This window comes from Ruditapes philippinarum, unplaced genomic scaffold (assembly GCF_026571515.1).
Source record: "Ruditapes philippinarum isolate M1 unplaced genomic scaffold, ASM2657151v2 ctg7027_1_1_1_1, whole genome shotgun sequence".
Lineage (NCBI taxonomy): Eukaryota > Metazoa > Mollusca > Bivalvia > Venerida > Veneridae > Ruditapes > Ruditapes philippinarum.
Window position 1 is genome coordinate 2,865 of NW_026853256.1, and position 24,522 is coordinate 27,386.

Genomic DNA, 24,522 nt, shown 5'->3' on the forward strand with positions numbered 1-24,522 from the left:
TGATGTGGTAAACATTTGTCTGAAGTTTCATCAAAATGCTTCAAAGGGTTGAAGAGTTACAGAGCGGACACAATTTCGTTTGACGCCCGCCCAGCCGCCCATCCGCCCATCCGCCCGCCATACCCCAATCTAATAACCAGGATTTTCAAAATTGAAAACCTGGTTAAAAAACGTAAAAAAACATCACACTAGTAATATGATTTTTTAAATTTTAAATCTTACCATGAACTGTGGGACCTTGATCAATGCTGAAGTGTGCTGATTTGACCTCATTGATTTGGAAGTGGAAGAAAATGCCTTTACTATATAAAGACAGCACAAAACTTGAGGAAGAGAAGGAGCTTTCTCGCACCAAAAACAAACCATCAAGATGTCCATGTTTTAAAAGTCCTGAAAATAGATATTAGTATAATAACTAGAACTTTGATGAAACTTAGTTGGGAAGAAGCCTTAGTACAGTGGAACCTGTCTAGCCCAAACTTGTTCGGACCAGATGAAAAGTTTGGGTTAAAAAGGTTTCCGGATTAGATGTTTTTTGCATACATTGTATTTGTATATGTGAAGGGCAAAAAAGTTTAAGGAAAGAAAACGGTAATTCATATGAAATTGAAATATAAATATCTATTTTTTTCAAACTTATAAACTCTTATCGTTCATTTTAATACACATGAATACAAAAAAAAAATGTTATGTCCCCAAGGGTAAGTTCTACCTACCAATGTTAAGAAGGAGGCTTAGAAATGATTAAATATTCGTACCGGTTATTTTCTCATCCGATTCGGCCGTTAGTCGAATTCACTAACAGTTTTCCTTAAGTGCCGTTACTCAATACCATGTCATTAAATTTATTACAAAAGATTAAAAGTTATGTATCAACATATCTATTGAACTTGCGAAAATCAATCAATGAGGCAATTATAGTCGTTATCAAACAAGCAAACGGTAATTTCACACATTCGCAAATCATATGTTTCACCAACTTATCAAGTGACATTACTCTTATCAGTTTGATATAATATGTTTACACCTGCAAGATGTGCGATATTTTCATTTTGAATGAAAGTAAAGGCTGTAGGTGTGACAATCAGCAAATGGTGTTCAGAATCGTATATAGGAGGTTAATTTTAAAGTAAAACAAGTACAAAATTTGAAAAAATCATATTGAATTCGGAGTAAATAGGTTCCAGATCATAAAGGTATTTTACTATTTAAAAAGAATGAGTAAAATTGGGACTGGTCGCATTTTATTTGGAAAAGGAAGCAGGGAATTCCCCAGGAATTTATTTAAGCGCTACATTTTTATAATTAGACGGGGGGTGGGTGTCGAAAATTTTTGCCATTTTAGGTGTCAAGATACTGCTGTGGGCTGTTTTAAAACAAATAATGAAAGCTTTTCACTTGATAAACATTTTCTTAATTTTTATTATTTACTTTTTCCATTTCCAACAATTCAAATAAATAAACAATTATATATAAACACAAGTTCACAACATGTGATCAACATTTATATGTATGTGTGTGTCCCATTTAAATGAGTATATTTCAGTTGTTTTTTTCTTCATTAACATCATTATATGTGGGCCTGTCTTCCATGCCTTGCCTGCCTTCTCAAAGTTGAAAGATTCTAATGGGGGTCCTTGAAGGGAGACTGCAAGAAGATAGTTTAGAAATTTAACAGAGAGACAATTCCTGTTTTCAGTCTTAACTCTCTTCAGGCAGCTGAATCCTCTGAAATTAATAAATGAAAGTAATCATTTATGTTAACCTCATGTCTTTTATTTATATTGTTTGTTTGCTGTGAATTTTTGAAAAATTAAAACTTCCAGCCTGAATAAACTTAACTAAGTAAAAATATTTATATTTGAAATGTTGAAAAACTTGTAGCAAAGTGTTACACATCTGCAACTGTCATTGGAATTTCATTAATATTCAAGAATGAATGAATTTAATAATAATTACCTGCAGTAGAGGTTGGGAGGAGGAGACCCACAGCAGCAATTCTGTAAAGAGCTGGACGACAGGTAGAAAGGTTGCCAGTAATCCAGGTCATGGTCTGGTTGGCTGACTGATCAGTCCCCTCTAGACTGGCACGTACCTGGTGCCAGTGGCTGCGGCACTGCTCCATATCTACACCAAAGTGCCTGGCCAGCTCCTGTATGTCCTGACAAACCAATGCTAAGGGGTAGGACAGTAGATTGCACTTCACAAAGCTGTCCATGAACAGGCTCGATTAAAGAGGGCCTGCAAAATTAATATTTTTTTCATTTTGGGGATTCAGTGAACAGAAACAGATTACAAGATATTTTTAATTAAAAAAGAAAATGACCAATTGGCTGTCACTAAGTGGGATTGTTGATGTAAAGTTTTTGTTGTTGTTTTCACTCAGTTGCAAGTTGATAATGAACAGTCGTAAATGTTTTCAATGTTAAAGTAGCCATCAACCAAATTTATTTCTGAATATCTATGCAGTTTAATCCAAGTAAAATACGATTATCATGTATATATTAAAAAGCAAAATGATCCTGAGACAGTTTCAACGACATTGCTCACAAAAAAACTCTTAAAATTGATAGTGAACTAGGCTTCCCTTATCAGCTTATTCATGTTAGACATATTATTTTAGACGTAACGATCGTAAGAAAGTGAAAGATGAAATCACAGGAGCTTGAAATTCTATCAATAACCGCTCAAAAGTCCGATTAAAAAAAAAATCCATATCTATAATATATAAAAAAACACTGTTTTTTTTTTATATAGGTATGGACTTTTTTTTTAAATTGGACTTTTGAGCGGTTATTGATAGAATTTCAAGCTCCTGTGATGAAATTGAACATTACACCTATATCAAGACAATTAACCCATTCATCCCTAAATATCAAACTGTTATATCGCATGTCAATTAATGCCAATTATATTATCAAAACAATAAAAGTTATTACACCTACCTGAAACATGTAAATATCACACATGCCGCGGTTAAATTGCACCCATCTCAATACACGGTAATTGACAACACCTGAAAGTGCACCAACAGTCGTCTGCAGACATCGATGACAGGTGCCTGTGACGTCACACAGTCTAAAGGCAATCAGTGTATCGGGTTGTGTATACGCCTCGGGTAATTATCTACACAGGACATGTATATTGGCTTGTTTATTTGGCTAATTGGGGTTAACTTATAGACACAATAGAAAGGAATATCGGTCATTTTTAAAAGCGCTATGATAATTTTAAGCGCATCGGGATTTCTTGTTCAGAAATTTTAGCGCATCGGCACCGCCTGGGGAATTCCCTGGGAAGGATTCCTCATTAGAAGGCCTTAGGGTTCGTTTTAGCAAGGCTCCACACTGTTTTGCTTTTGGTAAGAATCATCACTTAAATTAATTTTTTTTTATGATCTAGGAAGAGACAGGTGGCCTCTGTAAGAGGCTCATGTATAATGTGGAAAATCCCTGCAAAAAAATGTTCCAACATTTATATACACATCTTTACCTTTTTTCAAAATTTCCTCTGCAACGTCTCGGGCTATTCGTCCATGATACCACTGTTTCTCTTTTTCCTTCTCTTTTATGTTATCACGATCTTCCTTGAGAAGCTCTTCAAGTGATTTTGATTTCAATAACTCCTGAACATTTAACAGCTCTGATGTCAAGTCATTTGCGTATATGGAATCACCATGCTCATCGTCATCATAATAGTCACTCATTCTGAAGTTTCGAGCAAGTAGGAAGTAAAAACTCGACCAAGTTACTTTTACTTCCTTGTTTATTCGTCCATTTTGTGAACCGTAATATTTTGTGGCTTGTGAGTTTTAGAATAATTTTCGGTCGCAGAATACTATATTTGTGTTGTAAAAAAAAGGTTTTACATGGCAATTGTATTTTGTCACAGGGTCACCCTATTTTTACACTATTTAGAACAAGTTTCCATTACAAAATCATTACTGTAGCCAGAGACAACCACAACAACAACAACAAACAAAACCAACCCCCCCACCCCCACCCCCCCCCCCAAAAAAAAAAAAAAAAAAAAAACACACAACACATATCTGTACTGTACAGTAACCATAAATGAATAAGAAAAAAATTTAATTATAATATATTAATAGCTCTAAACAAAGGGACTTGTAAAAAAAGTAATTCTAGAAAAAATATATGCTGTAGATCTATGTATAATCAATATTATATAAAGTAAACAGTGTACAGTACAGTACAGTACAGTATATATATTTTTTTTACTAGAATTACTTTTTACACTATCCCAACACTGTGCCGAGTACCTCTGGCTGTAATAACACAGAGCTGTACTTATATTGTTTGTAATAAGTGTCTGGTAATAATAATTATATTAACAAAGAAAAGAAACAATGCAGCTCCACTTTTACATTGGAAATTTTAAAAAGAGTCCATCTTGATTTACTTAAAATTTTATTTAAAGTTGTTATAGTTTAATCAGAGACATTAAATCTTTTTCTAGATTATTTGTCCCAGGTAATTGCTCTGACTTCAATAAAAGTAGATCTAATTAAAGTCCGTGAAATAATGCAGAAACTAAGAACGTTTTTTTTATACATATTTACTATATACATTCCCGAGTAAATTAATAATGCAAATCTAATGTTAAGGTTAATTATCTATATATGCAATAATAAATTTATTTGTATTAATCGTTGACATCAATACCATACAGCGTTATCGTGGACAGACAGATTGGCAGACAGGCAGACACATATGGATTGTGCCTAAAAACTCAAATCACCCGGATATTGCACCAATACCCAAATCACCCGGATACTGCGTCAATACTCAAATCATCCGGATATTCGTCTCTGCTGAAGACATGTTCCCAAATAGAATTTTGGGTAAAACGTATATTGTTGATATATGATATAAAATATGATACCTACTCTTTTAGTGTGTATACGCATTACCTCAACGACTAAAATGATAGTTATGGTCATCATCCGAAGATTGACGGAAAGGATCGACCGAAGGAAAGTTTCGATTGTACATATCATATATAGGAAATAAATATATTTTTTGAGTGTAGTGAACAACATTTAAGAAATAATATATCTCCAATAGTGTGCTTTTATCACTTATTACAATCACTAGAGTTCGGACGACAAACAGTTATTTCATAAAGCGAAAAAATCACTGCTTGGGATACATTACTAGTATTTAGATTCTAGCATCACCTAATAAATGCTGCCGTATCTGATATTAAGCTAAATTGTGCGTGATTTGTTTCCGTACTTATTTTTTTAAAGGTTACATCAATTTCTAAAAAATACACCGCCAATTCAGTGATTTTATTGCATTATTAACACACACAATTTCGGCCCCTCTTTAATCAATATGGAAAAATGCGGGTATTGTTAGAATTAGGAAATATAATAATATCTATTTTTTGTCCATTGTTGTAGAGTAATGCACGGTTCGAGTTAAAATGGAGTAGAATCACGAAGGCCGTTCATGAAGGTCGTCTTTTTACGTGAATATTTTCTCTGCGCTTCAAGTGAAGCGGTCTAAAGTTGCTTTTTATAATGAACTTGTTACCAATAAATTTTCATTTTCATTTTATAATTTATAAATTCGTTACACAAGTTGCTAACTGGATAAACGACAGAATATAATCATGTTGATCATATTTATATCATTCAAACTATATTCTCTCGTATATTTCACCTGCAACTAGTATTACTTAAAACAGAAACTGAACACGTTGTTAGCAAAAATATACGAAATTATCTGATATTTGTATTTCCATTGCTTAAATTCATAGGTCTTAAAAATAAACTTGTCATTCCTTCGCGGACTTCTTTATGTCGGAGTCATTTTTTACCCTCATTTGGTGTGAGTAATGCGTCGTAAGACAAAGGTCGATATTTGAGAGACCGGTGTGTATGTTGCTTAAATTTCATTAACTGATCAGTTTTGTGGGTTTACATTATAGTGAGTATTAAGTTTCATAAACTCCCAGATATATATCAATAGAACATATTTTAAACGACATGCCCGTGATTGACCGTGACTACATAACTTTATGTAAAAAAAGAAGAATTAAAAGGAAATTATACACTTGGTGATTTTCAAAAGACCATTAAAATTGTATGTATTGATTATTCCGTTTACATTAAAAAAAGATTGACAATAAGATTTTACTTACAGTCTCGATCAGTTGTTAAATTATAAAAAAAAGATAAATATCAAGTTATTCACTTTAAATAATCTGGATTTATATATAGAGTAGGAAGTTTTGATTTATAAATTGTCCCACCTACTATAAAAAAAGATCATGGATACCCATGGACTTGGAAAAAAAGCTGAAACTAACCGTTTCACCGAATATGACAATCGGGTAAATATCCATGACAATGGACAGGAACTCATAGTCACAGAAGGGTACATTCAACTTGAATTATTATCACAAGAATCTCCGTATTCATACGCAAAGGAATCAGATGTGAGTAACGGAACTGTTTCAAGTTATGTCGATGGTCGTGTAGGAGTTTTAAATAGTCATGATAGCAATAAAACAGTAGACCAAGATGCCAATAATGATTATAACCATACCTCTACGGAAACTGTGGCCAGTAATAAGCGTGCAGAAAACCATACATGTACGAAAACTGTGGATCAGAATGCGCGTGCAGAAAACAATACAAGTACGGGAACTGTGACCAGAAATAAACGTGCAGAAAACTATAACAGAACGGGAACAGTGGATAGAAATGCGCTTGCAGAAAAGCATACCAGATCGGGAACTGTGGACCGTAATGCGCTTGCAGAAAAGCATACCAGATCGGGAACTGTGGACCGTAATGCGCATGCAGAAAACAAAACCAGAGCGGGAACTGTGGACCGTAATGCGCATGCAGAAAACAAAACCAGAACGGGAACTGTGGACCGTAATGCGCATGCAGAAAACAAAACAAGAACGGGAACTGTGGACCGTAATGCGCACGCAGAAAGCCGTATCAGATTAAAAACAGTAGACCGTGATGTACCAGAAAGATATAAAGTTAAACGTGATAGAGATGTGCGGACTGAAGAACGTTCAGCCAGTTGCCTAGTTCCTATAGTTTCTTATCATTCACAAAGTGGAAGTCAACAAGTGCGCCTAGGACAAGATCAATTAAATCTTAGTGATTCAACCAGAAGTTCAAGCACAACATACGATCAGATTTCAGATTCAAACGTAAATACACATGTACAAAATTCACGACATAGTACTAGCACAAAGAAGAATGATATATGCTCGCCAAGAAGATGTATTATTGCAACGATCTTTGTACTTATAATTCTGATAGCTGCAGGCGTTATTATTTATTTTGTGTTTGTCAAAGATAAATCATCTAACCGTATGTATAATACTTTTACTCTGATATGTCATTAGTGTTCCCGATATGATTTTATTCTTATTTCATTTTTTCCCGCTAATTTTTGTTGTCCTGCTATAGTTGCAAAATATTTAAAGGCAAATTATGACACAGAAATAAATAAATTTGAAGAAAACAGATGAGGAAGGTGGTCCTGGAAACTGGCCTACTATAAAAGTACACATAAAAAAAGAGAAATAAAAGCATTTCCTAGGCATAATGGACCTTTAAACACTGAACATTAAACTGGACCAAATTTTGCTTCTGTTTATTTTTGAAAATAAGTGCATGTGTACTCTTATATTGATTAAGTATTTTGTATGGAAGTCCAAATACTACTTTCTTTACATTTGCAACTTTTTTATGACGATAAACTTTACATCCATTGTTACTTTGTGCATCCCATAATCATCTAAAATGCTTAACCTATATTTTAAACGTTATTAAATCATATGAGCCGCGTCACGACTAAACCAACATAATGGGTTGGCGACCAGCATGGATCCAGACCAGCCTGCGCCTCCACGCAGTCTGATCAGGATCCATGCTGTTCGCCATCAATTTCTCTACTTGTAATAGGGTTTGTAAGCGAACAGCATGAATCCTGATCAGACTGCGCGGATGCCCAGGCTGGTCTGGATCCATGCTGGTCGCAAACGCACTATGTTGGTTTTGTCGTGACGCGGCTCATATTTGCCTTTTATAAAGAAGGATTAAAAAATGCTTTCTGAGACATGATGTGCTGCTATTGTTGTAACTAATGATATAATAATAATACTTCTTATTTCTTAAACATATTCTTTGCTATTTCAAATTTTCACCTTGCTATCCTCCAAAAGTTATAATATAATTGGTAGTACTAGAAATGGAAGATTGACAAGTGCATTTCAAAAATGCAGCACGTTAAAGGCACAGTATGTCTCAGAAACGAATAGATTTTCTCCTTTAGATTGGTTTAACAAATTTATTGAAGCGCGATTGCGAAACAAGTTCTTGCAACTTGAGTCCGCTTCCTGGAACCAACCAGCACTGGTGTCATTTGAAGAAACATGGCCGTGACCAGATTAGGGCTCAAATCCATGATCCATTAGTTGAGAGACAGACACCTTAACCATTAGGTCACCGCTCCCCTTCTCCTTTAGAAAGGACAAACATGAGTTTTATAAGATTTAAATGATTCTTTTAAAGCATATTTGATACTTTGAACTGAGACAAGTAACTCTAAATACATGTATGAAACTGTTTGTCATAAAAGTAGCAAAATGTAAACAAAATAATATTTTGACTCTAAGTGTACTGTAATTGCCAGAAGATAACTGAAACAAAGATGGCAATGAGTGAATGTCTGGAAACTAAAGCAGGACACCAAAAATAAAAAGCTGTCAGAAATACAAAATGATAAGTTCCTGATGCATAATAGACCGTTAAGCTCAAACTGTCATGCTGATTAACACAGTACAATCGTCATGTAGGCAAAGATAGTTTACATGGTTGTCTAATTGCATAATTCTGAATTTGTTGGTTACTTTAGAACGTTTTAATGATCATTGATAATAATGGTCATGATAATAGTTTTGTGAATTTTACAAACGTTGCCCAGAATTGTTTTTGGCTAAATTTTATTGAAAATAATTAGTTTTAAGACACTATCTCTATGAAATAAGTATGATGAAATAGTTTTTGAAATAATGATTAAAGGCAATAAACAACAAACATCCGATGACGCTAAAAGATATAATTTTTACTCATATTGTAATGAAGCGTTTAAGCAAATTTACTTCTTTATTAATTTCAAGTGAAAAAATCTTTTGTAGCTTGTGAAAGGTTACCCGAAGTAAAACATGGAGTGTTTAAGAGTCATGCATCAGGTCAAGCAGATGTGACCTGTGAGCTGGGGTTTGTACTGAACGGCAGCAGTACTATAACTTGCCAAAATGAGGTCTGGAGCAAACCCCCATCTTGCCAGCCGATAATATGTGGAGCGTTTCCGCAGATAGATAATGGCGTCGTAAATGGTTCTGGAAAATCGTTCGGGTTTAAAGCAAATGTCATCTGCGATCCCGGTTTTTACGTGGTTGATATCTTAAAAACGGTAGAATGTTTAGCATATGGAAATTGGACCTCTGCATCTGAATGTCGCGAACATCCTTGTGGAAACTACACACTGTTAGACGACATGGTGACCAATGACAAGTTGATGTATACAACCACGACGTTATGCTTGCAATGTAAAGCTGGTTTAGAATTCGTCCAAAATAGCGATAGATGTGTTACGTGCCAGAATGGAAGGTGGCATGGGAGTCCAGAATGTGAAATACCAGGTTCAATTCTTTAATTATTTTGATATTGTTTCTTAAGTCTGTCATTCAGCATCACATTGAGTTTTCCTTTCCAGTGTTTCAACAAGTAAAATGGTTTCCTGCGGGGAACATTTTTGATGATATAAAGATATTTCATTTAACTATCTTCAACAATGTTTGGGTAGGTGGATAAATAAACGTTTGTATCAGGAATATAGTTGACAATAATCGATCAATATAGAAGAAGGTCTTTGGACCGTTAATGACCGAAGAAGGTCGAACATAAAACAATTATTTCTTTTTAAGAAAATGATTAAATAGGCCTACCATTTTATGAATAATTCCGAGCAAAAAAAAAGCAAACACACAAGTTTTCGGGAAAAAAAATCTCTATTTATTATGGCAGATGCCACTACGAATATTTTAATTTTGTAGATTTTCAGTATAAACAATTTATTGTTTGTAACATTTTGAGATACATATTAAAGAAACATTGATAATTTTCAAACAAATCATTCAAGTTTTTCCACCTTAAACTGTATTATAATTATAGAAAATTAAAAATATCACGTAATAGTTTTTTGTTCTTAATTAGGTGTAATTCTGACTTATTCCCTAGAGGATTATCCGTAACGTACCGACAAACGGTATTTAGCCAGGTTTTGAAAAGGTCAATTAACCAATCATGTACGGTTTACAGATCACATGCTTCTCCATGTACCGAAAACAGGTCACGTGCTCCTCTATGCCTCAAAAGTTAAACGCGTACCAATACCCTGCGGTCTCCAGACCGCAGGGAATGATTTACTTTTATGGCACCTGTTGACTTCAACTTTGCCTAACTATTTTTAATCACTTTGCCTGTATTGACCGTATTTGCACTGTGAATGTATGTATAATTCCCTATCAGCGTTGACAACTTAAGCACGCTTGTAACGTCGTGTTTCATTGGATAATCGTGACGTAACTGGTGTCGTTTTATTTTTATCTGTTATAAAGGAATTTTCATTGTTATAAATTTGTTATAAGGTTTCTTGACAGGTTATATGGCCATACCACCGTATATAAATGGTTATTTGCTATACAACCGTGGACTAACGTCTCGGGCTCTATGTGCAAACAATCATTTACATAGGGCTATATAACCTGTCAAAATCTTTAACTAATAATATTCCTGACGTATGACATAATTATGGTTTTATATCATAAATATCAGCTATTTCTTGAATGTTTGGAATTGTTTTAGAAGAATAATTGTCAACATATATAGAATTTCACCAAGCGTTGTTACATCTTTAATTACAACATAAGGATCTTTAATATAGATTAACAGTACTAGCAATAACGTTTTTAACATAAAACAAATTTCTTATTAACAAAAGCTTCCAATGTATATGATAGGTGTCGTCTTACTTACACAATATTTTGAAATATACATGTACATATATAATGTGCATTTCATAAAACTCACAAATGACTTATAACTATGTAACACGAATATCACAATATCGATTTATTTCATTTTAGGAACCATTGACTTTGACCCTGTCGAGCCAATTTATAATGTTTCTGGTCCGGTCTCCCTTAGATGTGTTGTACATAATTCATCAGAGTGGCAATCACTACTTCTAGCCAGGTCAGGTTTCCAAAGTACATCCATTGAGCCATTGTTTGAAGTCACAAACAAGAATGGTAATATTCAAGTCAATAACTTCAGCAAATCAAGTACTTTTACCGCGAGACCCGAGCGCTTGGACGATGGTGTTGCAATCGTTTTCGAGGTTGACAAAGTTCGTTGCAACGATTCAGGCGTCTATATTTGTGGAAACATCCTTGGGGATTATACATCGCCTGTTAAAGTCAAAAGTACGAATACATCCGTGTATATAACAGGTTTGCATAAAGTTCATCTCTTTGTTCTTTATTACTCTTTACAAAAAACTTTTTTATACGCATATTCTTATTTCAATGTTGAGTTCTGCTGAAGCCTAGACAGTACCTTGAATTTTACCATGACCGCCTATTAACAGCGTCTAACCGAGTCTGCAGCATTTTTTTTATTTTGCAGTGTGGACGCAACATTATGGTTTTCCATTTTTGACCAATTTGTAACATTACCATCCGTTGCAAAGATCTTTAACAGGGTAGGGCCAACGATAATGCTGTAAAACCTTTTGGCCCAACCCTTTTGTTTATTGTGTTTTTTTTATGTAAATGAATTGATGCTATCTATATATGCTATAAATTATATTATTAATCTAACCTTTAACACTGTTAACCAAGACTTCCACGTACTATTTTATCTTATTAATAACTAACACATAACGATTGCTTCTGTATTGCTTTTTATTGCAAGATGAAATGACCTTTGTTTACCATATTTGTTTTAAGATACCAAATCCAGTGTTCCCAATATAACCGTACCGGAAACGATGTATGAAAATATTGAAACGGCTATAACATGTACTGGTGAACTTGGTAAAAGTGATAATGACACGGCACTTGGTGGCTTGGTGATACAGATTAGATATAAGGTATATTATTTGTATGATACATTTAACTGAAAGGTTGAATATAGTGTAAACCGGTGCAGGGGTGGGGGTCGTGAAGGATGGTTTACAATTATGATTTTCCTATTCTGAATAATTTATAACAAAGTTTGTCCTGACCTATTTGGCGTCTGTCATAGTTTGTTGCTGGTTCTCCTGTTTTGGGGTGCGTTCATCGAATGCCACCCTTCCTTGTCGCCCTTGCTTATCAAGTTTTACAGTAATCATAGCCTGTACGGTTAAACGATATGCAACCTTTATGATTTTACTGTGTCAGGCATTATTTAAGATTAACATATTAGCCATTTTTATTTTCTAATACTTGTACATTTCAATTAAATGTTATTAGAGTTTTATTGGGCATAACGTGATTGCATTGTACCCATATATAGATTCAGTGCCATGGAATTGATAGAATAGTTATACAATTTCATGTCAGAAATGAGCATAATTGAACTAACATATTAAATTAAGAATGATTTGACATTTAATTTGAAAAAGTATTAAGTATATTTACATTATTTAGTTAAGAAAACTTAAAAAAGGTGTAAATAGTTCAATTCCTTTGTTAAGAGTTACAACTGTAAAAATGGTTTAAACTGGCAAATTGTTTAATTTGAAATGTTCAACATAACATTGCCTGTGGCAATTTTTTATCTTTGCCTTCTGACGTCTTTTCTGTGATATGAAGGCTTCATAACCTCTGACCCCCTTTCAAAATTCCATTTTATTTAGTTTTCTCGTTTAAGGCAAACGCTTTCTATCACTTTGGGATCTTACGCCGCTTTTCATGGAATAGCACCATGATAACCGTCGTATGGACACATCTGCGGAAGGTTTATATTCAAAATTTTAACATTTCTATGTTGAATTCTTCTAAAGCCGGTGCTAGGGGTCGTGGACGGTAGTTTGCACTTGACAGTGCCGTCCATGATTAGGTTCAATCAAACCGAGCCTACAACATTTTCAATTTTGCCGTTTTTGATTTTTTTCGGAATTCCTTTCTTCCATATTTTACAGGATGCCGCATCTTTTACCACCCTGCCGTCGATTAAAAATTATACACTTGTTGAAAATTGTCGGATAAAAGAAAGTATCGTGTCATTAGTGATACCAGATATTGCCATGCAAGAGGCATTTTTACGATGTGTTGTTCTCATGCATGATGACATAGAAATATCTTCACCAGAGGAACAACTAAATATCGTGTCACCAATAGGTATATTGATTTATTTAGCTGTGAAAAAAATGACAATTATTTTTGTACACATTGAGTTGAAAGATAAACTGTAGAAATAGGGATTGCATGAAATATCAACATTGTTTCTGAATTTGTATTTTGATTTAATTTCAAGATGGACAGTTCTAAAACGTTTTTTTTAAACAGTTATTTTTATAATATTTAACGAAAAATAGGGGACAAAAGAAAGATATTTATATATGATTGTTCTTCGGAATCAGAGCTGAGAAGTTGGACTTTTTCTATTCTTTTATTACAGTCAGCATATCAACATTATCGTCCGCTTTTGATATCGGAGAAACTGCCGCCATATCAGTTACACTGGATTTAATTACTGGCTGGAATTTGATAGAGGTTCGCAGAATGTGCAGAGATGGTAGCGAAGTTATTGCTGGAATCGACATAGATACACCTGATGAACATTTCTTAGTTGGTGAACATGTCCGTGTTATGTCAATACACATACAAACTACCTCAGTTAGTTTTGACTTGACATTTGAACCGGTGAACTGCAGCGACGCTTGTGGTAGTGTTGGCGAAGTAGAATATATAGTTGCTGTGCGGATAAATAACGACACGTGGATACAGAATTCTACTGACATCATGTTCCAGAGTAAGTTTCTTTCAAAACACAAACCTTCAAATGATAAGATATGCTGGCAAAAAGCTTGATATTAATGTAAATCATTCCAATTATTTATTCAAGGGTGTTTGAATTTAATTTAGCATGTCACGAAATTCATGCTAATTTTCGTGAAACATTAGAAAAATGTATCTAAAAGCTCGATGTAGATAAGTGAACACTTAAAGTAACACTTGCACTTACAATCCACGTAAATTACCAGAAAGAGACATTTTTGCGTTAATAATGCAGCCGAAATATAAAATGACAAATACTCGAAAACAGTAATAAATCGCATACAAAATTAATGTAAATTATTACTTTGATCTTCAACATGTTTGATTTACTTGATATATTGTAAGCTGATATGGAGGCATGCAGCTTTAAGAAAAGATCAAGATAAAATATGGCGAGTTTTGTATGCGGGAAATAACTAAATTTCGCTCATCTTTTGTTTCTAAATATTACTAATATACATTTTGTTTTGTTTTCTTACCAATTGTTAAATAATGTAGAGGCATTTTTATACAAAGGCGATTATTGAATAGATTAATGACATATCTTAACATAATGATTTCTTGAAGGAATTTAAAGCGTTTCCTTGTACATAGTAAAAGGTTCCTCGTACGCTCCAGAGCTTAAGAAGAGTTTCCAAATGTGTCTAACAGAACAGGCGTTACTTTAATAATATATTCACCTGTACAGCTTGTTTTCTAATATATACTTTATAGGCGTATTCTATAATACGTAAAATTTTCATAAGGGGTAAATAAACAAGAAAAAGAAAAAATCTCCCCCCCCCCAAAAAAAAAGAAGAAGAACAATCTACAAAAAAAAACAACAACAATGTGTCCAAGTATGATAAACATATATCATATTTCTTTATCTTGTAGGACAGCCTGGGATTCCAACACTGGAGATCATATATAATGGTATGAACGGATATGTTGCAAACTTCAAATGCACTGGAGAAATAGGAGCACCGAAAGGTTATCTTGAAATTGAAAGTAACTTTGAGGGCTCAAACTTTACAGTGTTTCTATCACAGAAAGACAATGAATATGACAAGAATGAAATTGGTTCAATAACAAGTATCACAGAAAACAATGGAAAATGTAGTACTAGGAGAGTCATTGAATTTCGAATAAACACTGCGACGGCCAAATATCACAACAAACTTTTGAAATGTATAGCTAAACCGTCACAAGCTCTGATGGATGGTAAGGCAGCCGAGTCTTCTAATCAAGTCATAGAGGTTATCCCAGGTTTGAATAATTAATATTTTCCCTCTTAAACATTTCAAATTTAATTGTTTGGTTGTTTGGAATATATTTCCAAGGGATTATAGTTTATGGATAGATGCATGATAGCATGATAGCCCTGATCTAAAAAATATGTTAAAGAGTAAACTATATGAATCACAGAAATTTATTGAAATCTATAAAATTCTTACTGAATATGTATAATTTGAATATAAAAATAAATAAAATATGTATGGGTTGTTCCTTTTCCTAAAATATGTTAGACATGGAAAGGCGACGTACAATTAACGCAACTTCCATACGACACAGCAACATTTTTAATGACACTATATAATCATATTGTGACCATCAATCGTGTGTAGGATTTTAAACAAAATTTTCTCTTTTATGTGAAGTCTAAATATGTTACTTGATTATGTACAAAGAGACTGCGCAACAATTTTCCATATTTCCTAATATCAAATTTGAGTCTAGTATATCTTTAAGAAGAAACATGCTGTAATAAGGGCTTAACCTTTTTCGTAATTAAATGTTGAGTTCTGCTTAAGCCGGTGCTAGGGGGTGGATGGTAACTTGCACTTTCCAGTACCGTCCGTGAACAGGCTCAATCAAACCGCGTCTGCAACATTTTCAATTTTGCCGTGTTGGACATTCTTTAGAGATTCTGTTTTTCTTAATCTTAACTTAATATGATATTTATATTCTTTTTATTTTACACCTGTCCTTCAATGCCCTTTCGTTGCCCCGTTCCACATGCAATGCCCCGCCGGGTGCCGTTACTAGGTGCATTAGTCATTTGATGTTCTGTGAAGGTATTGATGTTACTTTTATTTAATGTTGATTCCCCTTGTTTATTTTTGCTTGCATATTGTATTTTCTTTAGAAAACTATTGCACTCAAAACCAGGTCTATACTGGAGTCCTTAGACACCCCTACCATTGTAATATGTTTGTCCAGTGCCACAGCGGAGATGTGTCGGGTGTGCCGGCAGGTTGTGCGCAAGGTCATTGCTTTCATGAGACGACGTGTTATTCTTGTGAGGCGATAGGCGGATGTTCCGTGACAGGTAATTCTAGGAATTTAAAGACTTATATAATATATGGCTTCTGTTTTTGTATAAAAAATTGATCATGTATATTTAAAGGATTATGTTACAAATTTATACATAAGCTTCTTATATGGACTCCACTGAGGTTTAAAAGATTAAAAACAACATTTGAATTTCTTACATAAATGAACTGGGACACTTTAAACAGAAATATATGCAAAAATAGTGAAGAAATATACTTAGAAATAAATTGAAAATCGTATTTTTACGGTTTTGAGTGAAAAGTATTTAAACACTTTTCATTTTGGGTCAATTTTTACAATTTGAATAATTATCCTGGAAAAAACGAACTGCGCGAATGATCTGAAATTTTACACAAAGGTTTGTGGTCTAAACCAACAACAAATGGTACAATTATCTGGAAAAATATTTTCAGTCGCATCATGTCAAAAACCTCAGTGGAGTCCCTTAAATACATTGAAGAGGTTAGTTATATAAGTGTTCTTATAACATTATCAAAGAAATATTGAATAACTTAGAAAAAGTAAGTTCATAATGATTGAATAAATTTTAACTGCAAACTTGAATTATCCCGAACATAAATCAAATTATTTTTCAACTTTATTACTTGACACTGAAACCATATAGTTGAAACAATCTATTTCATAACGCTTCTTTTCTTTTGTGGACTTTAACTCTTATTATGAGGATCTGTAAGAAGTTAGGTAATTTTATTTATAATTATTATTTGATTGAATAAGTACACAAAAATAGAGATTTAAATCAGCACTAGGTGTAAATTTCTGAAATATATTTCCAGACATATACATTGACAACTTTGTTGATCAAATACAGATAGGAGATTCTGTAACTCTGATCTGTAAAGTTAAAGACTTTGATGGTTTGACCGATATCGTCATTTACAAGGATAACAGTACTATAATATCGAGCTTCCTTAACGGAGAGACTAACAACGGATTTAAAAGAGTAACGGAATTAAGCTATATTACCGGAAACAGTGGTCAACTGATGCTAGTTTTAGCATCAACGCAATGTGACAACGCCGGCACTTACCGCTGTGTTCCAGATGGCGCTGGTAAACATTCGGCAGATGAAACTAGTTTAGTCTTAAAAGGTATGGTGTGTCATTTCCTCTGATACAAGTCACGTTCCCCATTTAAATGATTACGGATATTGTACAATTTAATGCAGATGTGTTTGTTTTATATCTGCATCTGAACTTTTTACGTTTTGGTGTTTGAAAAAAGAAATCATGAAATATTTGTTGACGAACCACAGCGCCATTTTTAGATAAAAACATACGTGTAAATCTTAGAAATTATTTTGACATAAACATGTCCTCTTCTTCCTCTGATTATACTATTCTTACTTTAAAGCAATCAATACGAATGAGCTCAATTTCTGTAGCAATGAAAGGCCCAGTTTATTAAAATATATCTACTTTTACTACTGGTATGAACATGTGGTTATTTGTAAGAAAAAACAAATTGTCCTAGCTACAAAGAAGTATATTTTAAAGATCTTTACACGCTAGAACCCCGCATATGACCAAAAAAAGATTATCCCCAATTTAATTATCGAATCTATGTACATTTTTTGAAATGTTAGTTTAATTTATTTATCTCTGTTAAACATTTAAATTATGCATTAATGCTAACCCCATTTTATTTCAGATGCGAATGGTAACACTATTTGCTGATTGGATACTGAAGCACATGTTTGAGTGAGAAAAAAAACTTGCAATGATATATATTTACGTTTCTGAGTAATGTTAACGTCTATCTACTATACAATTAAATCACAAATAATATATTTCTTACATTTTTTGTTTTGGCAATTTAAAAAAAGATGGTTTCTTGATTTGCTGATCTAAGTTTCTTGGGCTCTTGGTCCAGTTAGGGGCAGGAGTTAGGAAGTAGTGATTAATTTTTATATGAAAGTCAACATATTACTTTATTTACATTTTGGTATACCTTTCTTTTGTGTTCTTCAAATTCAAAGCTATTTGTTTCTTGTTATAATCTTCTCACATGTTCTAGATCCTTTATTTTAACATTAGAAAAGACATGTTTGGCCTTTCTACAGAGGGAAATGAATGTTTATTTCTTAGGCATAATGTGTCAGCATTATTTATTATGACTAGGTTTTTATTGCCTAGCTACTTCAGTGTTCTTAGCTTGAGGAAGACTTCTTGTGACATCAGCGTCATGCCATAATGAGTCAATTTTTGTTTTGGCTACATTAGTGTCTATACTCAGCGTGTTTAAATAGCAGTAAGCGACCTTGACATGGCATTTGAATGATTGAAATATGCATGTAATCTATATTATGGGGAGCAGAAGCCTAGTGGTCAAGTTGTCATCTTCTCAACCCAGGAATCAGGTTCGAGCTTTAATCGGGTCGCAGCCATTTTTCTTCATAAGACATCAGTACTGGTTGTTTCAAAGACGCTGAAAGTGTTTAATATAAGTTTCAAGAACTGATATTTTGAAAATATAGACAAAATTGATTCAGATGATTATTATATTATCACAATTGATAAAAAAATAAATGTTCAAATTTGGTTGGACACACTAAAAGCGTGTGTTTTATAATATTTCAATGCCATAAAATCTGATAAGACATGATTTTGTGCAATTTTCGTTGTTTTTTTTTTGGAAAAAAAAAATGAATATACATTGCTCCAACCGATGCAGTCATAATCAATCGTAATCAGTATTTACATATTGTTTAACATTCAAATAATAACACAATTTACATTGCAAATGGTTAACCATAGCCTTCAGTTTTATAACAACTGAACAATATCTGAGACTTTTATCTTTTATCATGAACTATTGCTGTCATATTGTAAAATTGCCATATGGCAGTAATCGTGTATGGTACTTCTTATTTGACATCATTACTACAGACAATCAATATAAATGTTGTCCTGTAAGACTATATGTAATAAAAAATAAAGCAGTCTCTTTACCCAAACCTTTTCACCTATCCAAATATAACATATCCCTGAGTTTCAACCAATAATGTCGGAACATTTTCTTGCCATAGCTCGAGTTGTGACATTAAAGACACTAGACTTTACCTGAACCTGCTGCTTCAAAATATAAACAAGTAAGTTCCTGATTTTGGCGCTGTAAATATCGCCGACGTATCATCTACAGTAACTATATAAAAGTTCATCAAAAACTATTTCTTTCGTTCTTTTGCAATAGCTTTGTTTAGCTGAGAATGCAACCTTCTTTCTGAAACAAATAAAAGTTAATTTTAAATTATAAGACAAATGACAGAAAAATAGAACATTTGATGTTTAAAAAACAGTACTTTAAAAAAAAACAAAAAACAACAACAACAAAACTAATCAAAAGTTATGTTTTACGACACATACAAGCTATTGTAATTATATATAAAAGTCAACTAAATGTACTTAATCAATGTTAAGAACGTGTCTCTCAAAATGCGAAGATAAAATCAAGGAACGAATATGACGGTATAATTGGACTTTTAAAAATACATTATAAGTAGCTTACGTTGCAAATTTTACAATGTGCAAAAAAATTCAAGATACATCCGTCCTTGCTAACCCAGGCTATTTACATGTGTCAGAACTAAATGTAGTGTATACGGAATGTTACAAAGGCGCATTCGCATCTGATAAAAAATCATTCATTAAAAAATAGTTAAGATTATAAAGCGACAACGGTCCACAGAACTGACATGTGTCACTAGTAATGTATCTCTGCATGTCTATTAGTGCTGAAGTTGCCGAATTTTCACTGATGTACTATATATCTCGAACGCTGATTAATTTTATTTAAACCGGGCGGTCAAGGAAAACCTACGAAGTACAAGCACTTATTTCCAGTAGGGTCCTTACCTCAGCAGACTCCTGAGATAGCTATGATATACAAGTGTATCCGGGAACCAGTCCCTAGCTCTAATTATTAGACCTCATGGTTCTTTAACATGTCCCTATCTCTGTATACCACAGATACGTGCGAGGATTACCTAGGTTTCTTACCAGTATACCTCTAGGTAGGTGGAAAACACTGAAAGTGTTTCTGAAAAATCCCAAGGATGTTACCCAGGATCGAAGCCGGAACCCCAGGAGTGACAGTCAGTGGTGTACCCAATTGAGCTGTCGCGACAGTAGTCATAGTCGGACAGATTGGATTTATCTAGACATGGACTTCACTGTTTATACATAAACATGTTATGTTAAAATATAGACACAAATTCCGTTTTGCGATTTGAAAACAAATAAATATACTTATAAAATAACAATTCCCTTCCGAACTTACCTTTTTCGTCTTCAATACTTCTGTCTAGAGCACTGTCTGATCAATGAATACAAGTGTATAATTATCTTTCTATTTATTGGCTTTATATCTATTACTACTATACATTATAATATCACACAAATCATACTCCTCTGTTTTTCATGAAGTCAAAGCACAACTTTCCAAATAAGAATTGAATTGAAATTTTGGTTAAAATGCCTACAGAGGTGATGTTTTGTCTTTGGAATTAACTTAGTTTTTTTGTTATGTTAGTGTAAAATGGAATGTAAAAAACAGAAGATATTTTCAAGCGCAACAGCAGCGTTAAGTGATACATACGAATACCATGTCTTATCACAAAGTAATGCATGCAGAAGAAGTATGTATGATGAAGTTATTCAATGTTTAACGGACACTGAGGATTTTTTAACATTACGGACTGAAAGCATTATCCGAGATTTATACCGTTTGATGTAGTCTGTAATTTTTCATGTAATTTTGTAGTGATAAATGCTTCCGAGGGATCAGTTTGTTTCCAGATCTCTATTCCAGAAGCTTGTGTAGAACATTTCAGATCATTGGTTCACTCCGATTATTTTTAAATTATAGTGCATTAAATACTGATATTGTAAATCTAATTTAGAATACTGCTATCTTTATTTTTGTTAAAATTTACCGTTTTAAGTGTACATGTTAAAGTGTGTACTAAGCTACGTCTCTGTCCCTCTTATAATAAAAATACAATGACTGACCCAAGTGGAATGACCTTTGCGCGGAGCTATTTGTGTTTACTATTTTTTTTGTCCATGGGCAATAAATCCTTTCGATTAACAGCTAAAAGTAAATCCGCATTCAAGAACTCCTTTCGATTTCTATATTGGTTTCTTCGTCGGTGATTCGCAGCATGTCATATTAATGAATGAGAACCGGAAAGCAGTTTGCTGTTACATAAATTCGAAAGCTATAAATAGCTATAAATGTTACTTCGGTTATAAATTTGTTATTTCCCTTTTTTAGTAGAACATGAAATTATAATTTGTTACATATGAAATACATTTACACACAGCAAATCAAGTATACTATTAGTGATTGATTTTGTCAATATAAAGAAAATTTCAGGTAGAAGATTTTAACATTTTTGCTTTTGATAATTATTTTTAATTTATATTTATGAAATTAAATGTTTAATAATAACATGTTGATATATTGGTTGTTTTGAAATAATTAAACTTTAGTATATAACGTTACATTTCATTCGCTCCATGGAACAGCATACCACTTTGTGGAAAAAAAAATAGTGGTATGACTGGTGATATACTCGGGGGTCCGTACTCGAAAGCAAAAGCTGCATTTTGTATCCTTACGAGCGGATGGACCTTCAATAAGGTGATCCCGCTTTCTCAGCCAAGTTTGTTTTCTCAAAGTCTGTCCAAAGTGTAAGTTGGCCAAAATTCATATTACAACAAAGCTCACATTGTTATATGATGAGCCATTTGCAAGTACACATCCAATTCTATGTTTTAAAGACTATTTTAAACAAAAATTAAAATAATAACAATAAGAAATTTACCTTGAATAGGCTACATTTCTGAGGACCAAAAACATTCTGTTGCAAAGTTTTATGCACATTTCAGGAATGGCAAAATCCAATTTAAAGTCTTTTTTAGTGCAAACAAATGCTATTTTTTTGCAGAAGATACAAATACTTTAAAAAACATAAATCTTAGGACAGTAGTTTATCTGGCCTTGAAAAAAACATGGCGTAAAAAAGTAGTACAATGAAAATAAACATCATTTACTTTTTTCTTGTGTATATGACAAACAGACACACTTCACTGTTACACATAAAAAGGTTAGATTTTAAAGTTTGATTGTGTCTTCATTTTAATTGTAGTTCATAAGGCTATAAATGTTGATTGTTTTCTTGCACTACTTTTTTACAAAATGATGGAGGCCATGTGCTTAGAAGGACATGAGATACTGATTCATTTGGAGTTAAATTTTGAAAGATTTTTGTATTTGCTGCAAAAAATAGCTTTTGTTGGCACTAAAACAGACTTTAGAAAGGATTTTGCCATTCATGAAATGTGCATAAAACTTTGCAACAGAATGTTTTTGGTTTTCAGAAATGTAGCACATTCAAGGTCAATATTCTTATTGTTATCATTTTTATTTTTGTTTATAATTGTCCTTAAAATATAAACATGGAAGTGTACTTTCAAATGGTTCATCATTTTACAATAAGAGTTTGTTGTTATATGAATTTTGGCCTACTTTCACTTTGGACAGACTTTAATGAAAACAAACATGGCTGACTAAGCGGAATCACCTTTAGCATAAGCTATATATAGATATCATGACAACAACAGAAACTTTGATCTGCAGTTTGAACATGAAGTGTTATGTTTTTTGTGAATGGTTTTAAAGCAATTCAACAAAAAATATATATTGATCTCTCTAAAAATTAATTAACAATAGTTTACCAATGTCAAATAGCTTTCATATCTTTGTTTCGCACGAATATGATATTAGTGAATTTCCTCATACCTACCTAAAATTCAGGTAACAGTCTTCTATTATATTGATAAATACTGTATCACCATGTAACGCGTGTATAACAAACAAAAAAATCCTGAAATTGGTCTTTTTGAAATTCATTTTTTCGTTCCAGAGTGTGTTCTACTTTCAGTATTGAAAGAAACCATTTTTTTTAAATTTGACATGAAAAATATACATGTAATATTACTATATTATAATATTAGTCCCTTTTGTTACTATTTGTATATTTGTTACAATTATAACAGACTTTGATATTTCTATCATCTTCTGTTACTGACTACAGTAGTGACACAAACAGAACACAGTACAGTCATGTCACATAACTTTGTATTCAATGGAATTACTTTCCTAACCAGGTAGGCATCAGTGAAAGCATTTTTATTTTAAAATGTTTCCCCTCTTTTATTATGGACATTGCATAAGATAAGTATAATTATGCAAAAAATGGTTTACAAAACATTCGGAAAAAATCTACAATAGTACTTAATCTGAATATAACATGACCTGTGCGTAGGAATAATTTGGTAAGGTATCTGTAATAAGCACATTTTTTTTGCGCGGAGCTTCTCAATTGCTGCATTGCAGCAACATTTGTACTTGTACAAATTGTTCTGGTCGCCACGAAAAAATATGGCGTACCTGAGGGACATTTAGTGAACATGAACGTGTTTAGTTTAATAAAAAAAATTTGCTCTTTGAATACAATTTAAGAATATTATTTTCACAAAACGACATTTTATCAAACAGCAAAAGGGTTGAACAACAAGTTCTAGCAACATAAGTAACTGTCCTTCCCTTAGGCGTAGAAACGAAAACATTTAAACGTTAAATTAACGTTTAAACACTATACACAGGAGCAATTACAAATGTTAAGACGGATACAAAAGTAAAGTAGCAAAAAATAATTCGACATTAGATTTAAAAGAAAAAGCATTTGCAAATCGATTTTTTAAATATTAAAAAAAAAACCATTTTCCTGCACTTGCAGCATGAGATGGTTTGTAATATGACTGTCAAAACATGTCATTTATAGGGAAAATTAGAAGAATTCAAATTTGAACAACGCTTGTTAATTTTACATGTACTTATTTGTTATTATTTTAATCTATGTGTATTTTGAACATGACCGTGATTTGTTGTATAAAATCATTCTTTACTGTCTTAAATCTTATGCTGTCTTATCTTTAGATGTGGTACAAATTCACTAAATCTGGAAAACGATATCCAGCGTGTGACATATGGTTTGATATGTTTTTCTTA

General features: G+C 33.0%; 2 protein-coding genes across 2 annotated transcripts; one reads left to right on the top strand and one right to left on the bottom strand.

The window, feature by feature from the left end:
• Window positions 1-222: 222 nt before the first annotated feature.
• Window positions 223-3,803, bottom strand: LOC132736302 (tyrosine-protein kinase HTK16-like; the record flags this gene model as incomplete). Its single annotated transcript, XM_060723404.1, has 2 exons — window positions 3,493-3,803; window positions 223-390 (listed from the first exon to the last, which is right to left on the bottom strand). Coding segments are annotated over exons 1-2 (382 nt in total), but the record flags the coding sequence as incomplete, so codon positions are not given.
• Window positions 3,804-6,165: 2,362 nt separating this feature from the next.
• LOC132736301 (uncharacterized) lies at window positions 6,166-18,407 on the top strand. The gene is made up of 10 exons (XM_060723403.1): window positions 6,166-7,363; window positions 9,196-9,702; window positions 11,209-11,574; window positions 12,073-12,215; window positions 13,251-13,449; window positions 13,730-14,083; window positions 14,986-15,357; window positions 16,238-16,420; window positions 17,223-17,537; window positions 18,097-18,407. The coding sequence occupies exons 1-10, from the start codon at window positions 6,298-6,300 to the stop codon at window positions 18,120-18,122; spliced, it is 3,531 nt and encodes a 1,176-aa protein (XP_060579386.1). The 5' UTR covers window positions 6,166-6,297; the 3' UTR covers window positions 18,123-18,407.
• The last annotated feature ends 6,115 nt before the right edge of the window (window positions 18,408-24,522 follow it).